The sequence below is a fragment of the Schistocerca cancellata genome, chromosome 2 (genome assembly GCF_023864275.1).
Source record: "Schistocerca cancellata isolate TAMUIC-IGC-003103 chromosome 2, iqSchCanc2.1, whole genome shotgun sequence".
Lineage (NCBI taxonomy): Eukaryota > Metazoa > Arthropoda > Insecta > Orthoptera > Acrididae > Schistocerca > Schistocerca cancellata.
In genome coordinates, this window is record NC_064627.1 from 403,529,301 (window position 1) to 403,535,300 (window position 6,000).

The window sequence follows — 6,000 nt, forward strand, 5'->3', positions numbered from 1 at the left end:
TGACGGGGCCACTGTGATGTTCACTCTTGACGGGGCCACTGTGATGTTCACTCTTGACGGGGCCACTGTGATGTTCACTCTTGACGGGGCCACTGTGATGTTCACTCTTGACGGGGCCACTGTGATGTTCACTCTTGACGGGGCCACTGTGATGTTCACTCTTGACGGGGCCACTGTGATGTTCACTCTTGACGGGGCCACTGTGATGTTCACTCTTGACGGGGCCACTGTGATGTTCACTCTTGACGGGGCCACTGTGATGTTCACTCTTGACGGGGCCACTGTGATGTTCACTCTTGACGGGGCCACTGTGATGTTCACTCTTGACGGGGCCACTGTGATGTTCACTCTTGACGGGGCCACTGTGATGTTCACTCTTGACGGGGCCACTGTGATGTTCACTCTTGACGGGGCCACTGTGATGTTCACTCTTGACGGGGCCACTGTGATGTTCACTCTTGACGGGGCCACTGTGATGTTCACTCTTGACGGGGCCACTGTGATGTTCACTCTTGACGGGGCCACTGTGATGTTCACTCTTGACGGGGCCACTGTGATGTTCACTCTTGACGGGGCCACTGTGATGTTCACTCTTGACGGGGCCACTGTGATGTTCACTCTTGACGGGGCCACTGTGATGTTCACTCTTGACGGGGCCACTGTGATGTTCACTCTTGACGGGGCCACTGTGATGTTCACTCTTGACGGGGCCACTGTGATGTTCACTCTTGACGGGGCCACTGTGATGTTCACTCTTGACGGGGCCACTGTGATGTTCACTCTTGACGGGGCCACTGTGATGTTCACTCTTGACGGGGCCACTGTGATGTTCACTCTTGACGGGGCCACTGTGATGTTCACTCTTGACGGGGCCACTGTGATGTTCACTCTTGACGGGGCCACTGTGATGTTCACTCTTGACGGGGCCACTGTGATGTTCACTCTTGACGGGGCCACTGTGATGTTCACTCTTGACGGGGCCACTGTGATGTTCACTCTTGACGGGGCCACTGTGATGTTCACTCTTGACGGGGCCACTGTGATGTTCACTCTTGACGGGGCCACTGTGATGTTCACTCTTGACGGGGCCACTGTGATGTTCACTCTTGACGGGGCCACTGTGATGTTCACTCTTGACGGGGCCACTGTGATGTTCACTCTTGACGGGGCCACTGTGATGTTCACTCTTGACGGGGCCACTGTGATGTTCACTCTTGACGGGGCCACTGTGATGTTCACTCTTGACGGGGCCACTGTGATGTTCACTCTTGACGGGGCCACTGTGATGTTCACTCTTGACGGGGCCACTGTGATGTTCACTCTTGACGGGGCCACTGTGATGTTCACTCTTGACGGGGCCACTGTGATGTTCACTCTTGACGGGGCCACTGTGATGTTCACTCTTGACGGGGCCACTGTGATGTTCACTCTTGACGGGGCCACTGTGATGTTCACTCTTGACGGGGCCACTGTGATGTTCACTCTTGACGGGGCCACTGTGATGTTCTTAAGAACACTCTTACAGATAAAAGTAGACCTTTCCAATTAGTGCTACAGAGAACAGCATAATTAGCAAATGGCAACTACCTCTAAGAAAAGATGGAGAAACCACAAAAACAGTTAGTCCCACATGGGACTGAACCTATGTGACAAGCTTGGTCTTGGCAGGGCCTTGACTGTAACTAATTGGCTTTGAGTCACTGCTTACAGAAAATGAACCTATATAATCATGGTGTCAAATGAACTATTTCTTCTTGTGTTTACATAGTGAACATTATGCAGTCAGCTTCTTCTACTGCCCACTCACTGCCCCTCTGATGAAAGATGTGTAACACTATTACCACACTAAGGATATCGGCTGAATGAGAGGCATTCTTATGTCACTATGGTCTAACTGGTGGTTCTTCAGCAGGTGATGAAAATGTTGCTCGCAGATAATCTGTAACAAGCATCTGTCTTGGCATACATAAATTTTCATAGCTGGGGGGTGGGAAGTGGACAGAGATTTTGCACGACATTGATTCCTAAGCACCATAAATTAAACACCACGGAGGGTGGTAGTCAGCATGTGCCAGACGATTGCCTAGAGACTGGTAGCATTGACCACCAAGCCTTTACTTTTGGAATAGTCTCCCTGTATTGATACAACTGTTTATCTTCTAAATTATTGCATCAGAATTGTTCACCTAACAGTATAGGCACAGATTCATATACCAGCAGATGGGAGATAATGATTAGATGACAACATGACAATGATTAAATGATGGCATGACGGTGGTTGATGTTAAAAAGGGGTGGAACGAGTGAAGTTTAAGTTTCTGCGTCAGGGGTGATAAAGGATTTGGGTCATGGACTTGCAGAGGTTAATGCTGGGAGGATTACAGGAGCTAAGACAGCATCATAAGGATGAGTCCCATCTGTGTAATAGAGGTCATAGGTTGTGAAGCAGCCACCAAAATTAGACACCTGCTCAGCAGTGTGTTATGCCACTGGATGACCGAGTGCTCTTTGCAATGGTTTGTTGGTCATTAATGTAGGTGAACAGCTGGTTTGGTGGTCATGCCCACATAGCTCTGAAAACAGTTCATCCAAAAACTAGCTAAGGTCTCCATCATGTTTGTTACTTTTGATGCCTCAGTACCTCAACTTTCCAGTGGGTTATCTTTATTCCTTAAGTAAAGTTCACCAGGAGCTTAAATCACTAAATTTATCTCAGAAGTATGATGGTTATAATGTCTTGTCATTCCCTTTTGGCGTAAAATTAAGCTAATATTAACACTTTGATAGTTACGTCAACAGGACACCAAAGAAACCAGTGAAAACCAATTCTTTCATTTTTAAATTTATCAGGCAGGCTTCATCATCATCTTACCTTTGTCATCATCAACTCTATAGCTTTTCTATTCATGGAAACAAGATAAAATAAGTGTTACAAAGTTTTTTGCCATCGGTCTTCTGACTGGTGTAATGTGGCCCATCATGAATTCCTCTCCTGTATCAACCTTCCCATATTACACTAGCACTTTCAACCTACTTTCTCAGCTATTTGTATCCCAGTCTCTATCCTCTACAGTTTTTACCCTCTACAGCTCCTCCTAGCACCTTGGATGTTTTTTCCTGATTTCTCAACATATTGCATATCATATTGTCCCCCTTCTTCTTGTCATTGTTTCCATATATTGTTTTGCTTGCTGATTCTATGGAGATCCTGCTCATTATTTACGTTGTCAGCCGACCAAATCTTCAGTATTCTTTTGCAGCACCAAATTTCAAATGTTCCTATTCTCTTCTGTTCTAGTTTACCCACAGTCCATGTCACTACCATACAATACCATGCTCCAAACATACATTCTCAGAAATTCCTTACTAAGGCCTACATTTGATACTAGCAGACTTCTCTTGGCCAGGCATACCCCTTTTTGCCAGTGTTAGTCTGCTTTTTATGCCCTCTCCACTGAACCCATGATGTGTTATTTCGCTACTTTGTAGCAGAATTTCTTAACTTCATCTGCTTCGTGATCACCAATGTGATAAGATTCTTGCTATCCTTATTTCCACTACTTCTCATTACTTTTGTCTTGCTTTTACTTACAACCCGTGTTCTGTACTGATTAAACTATTCATTCCATTCAACAGATCCTCTAATTCTTCTTCACTTCAACTGAGAACAGCAATGTCATGACTGAATCTTAACATAGTCTTTCACCTTGAATTTTAATCCCATTCTCGAACCTTTCTTACTGCAACAAAACTTGGATACTTCTTATAAACTCAATTATAGAAATAGTTTTCTGGGTCACAACTTACTCACCAAGTAATATAACATCTTGCATTTCTTGTTGGGAAATATTATCCTTACTTTTGAATATTTTGTATGGTAATACAAATACCACATACATATATAGTGTATGTATGGACAACATGGTCGTGACACTGCTGAAGGCATGTATGCTAATTAATATGGAAAAGGCTCTTGATATTGTTTGTGCTCACAAAACTAGGAGCTGAATTTAATGTGAATAAACACTACCATTTTGTACTTCAGTTTCTACTTAAGCATAAAACACTTAGTCAATTAAGATTACTGATGCAGTCATCCCTCATGGTGAAGCTGTTTATTTTAATGGCTTAAAATTTCTGAATTGCATTCCACTTATTACTCAGCACTGAGACGCTGAAAAACTTTTCTGATTAGTTTTTACTGTTTGTTCTAAGATTATAAAATTCTCCTTGTCACTTGCTGGAACAATTTCTCTATTGAACATCATGACAAAATATTGTGCTTTTGTTGCTATGAAGCTATTGCTCAAATCTACAGGGGTAAAATAAGAGGCATGAAAAATTTTTCATGCAACTTAAGACAGGCACTCCATCTTAAGACGCATGAACTATTTTGTCCACACTATTTATGAAATTTATATAAATCTGTATTATGATTAACTTTAAATGTTTCTTGAATCTACTTTTTTCTGAAGAATTGTGAAAGAAAAGTTTTTAGTATGCACATGTTTTATTTGTTCACTTATTTACCTTTACTTTTTCATCAGGGTATTGTCGTACTGATATTTATTTGCTTCACACGAAGAAGATCACCCTACAAGGAAATAACACCAACAGATGATCTGAAGATGTACTCCAGTGCAGAGACAGGGTCAAACAACATCAGTAATGGAACTGTTGTCAGAAACAAAGCAGTTGCTATTGAACGACCACCGGGAATGAATGGCATTATTGCCTGTAACAGTTACAAAAATAGGCATGGAACCTGGCATATGAAAGACAGTGGTGCTGTTCTGATAGGCCCTTACAGTTCAAGTTTTGGTGGGTCAGAATCAAGAAATCTTATAGGGGGCAGACATTGAACATTTCTGCAGAAAAATTAAATTCTGAAGAAAAATGTGTTGCCTACAGTGTTAAATTTTACACCTGTAAAATAACACCTATCAGTATTCTCAAAACATCCTTAATGTCTAGTTATAACTGTACAAGAGTGTTTACAGTAATATGATGGTAGCAGCAGTAAATAGTATGCTTGATGAAAGAGAAGAACCAATGTGTACCTATCTGTGTATGTTTGGTCATCTGAAAAAGCAAGTAAAATGCTGAGGATGCTGCTATGTAATGCCCACAGCTGTTAAATAACATTAGGTCAAGCTCCACCCATAAAAAGTTACCTCCATGCATTATCATCGTAGACTGACAGACAATTCAGGAGGCCATTTTGTGTCTAACATTTAATTTATTAAACTTTCTTAAACATGACCACAAGTTAAATAAAACTAGTTCATACATGTTCCTCACTTTTAGAATAATTTTTGTGTGTCTCACTCTTATTTAGCAATCTGTAACTGCACAAATTGAAATGTTGTATTTTGTAAATATTGATTACATTAGTAAGTGTGGATGGAGCAAATAATTGTACGTATTGACTAAGAATGAGTGTGATAACTTCTGATCTGCATTTTTGAAAAATAATTTTGTAGTCCATTACTAAATAAGAATGGGACACACCAAAGTGAAAGTGTAAAGAATAAAAACAATGTGTGACTGGAAAGGCATTTTGCTTTTTAATTCCTTTTAACCCTCTTACTCATACACACACTAAGTACATATTATTAATGGGAGGAATTTAACTGAATCACTACATGGGACACACACCTATACAACTGAACATCATGAACTGTAAGAAGTGGAAGATTTTTGATACGGAGTACAATGAAAGACTATAAAAAAAGTCACTTGGACTGTTCATCAGATAAGTGGGGCTGTGGAGGTGGAATTAAGAAACAAAACAAAGGCTATAAACTAATTTTTAAGTTACAACATGCTAATAATGACCTGTAGAACGCCAGAAATAAGCCAAACATTGATGTGAAGATTGAATAAATGGTCTGGGTGTGACTGGAGAATATGACAATATTAGAAAAGAATTTCATTCTTAGCAACTTCTTGCTACAAAACAGAAGACTAAGACCCAGTTTTTATATAACTACAAATACA

At 41.2% G+C, this 6,000-nt stretch overlaps 1 protein-coding gene across 1 annotated transcript in view; it reads left to right on the forward strand.

Moving 5' to 3' along the window:
* Positions 1–5,554, forward strand: part of LOC126161847 (MFS-type transporter SLC18B1-like) — a 62,987-nt gene extending 57,433 nt beyond the window's left edge. The window contains exon 11 of the mRNA XM_049917952.1: positions 4,548–5,554. Coding sequence (XP_049773909.1) covers positions 4,548–4,862 — 315 coding nt within the window. The 3' untranslated portion in view covers positions 4,863–5,554. The remainder of the gene's footprint in view (positions 1–4,547) is intronic.
* The last annotated feature ends 446 nt before the right edge of the window (positions 5,555–6,000 follow it).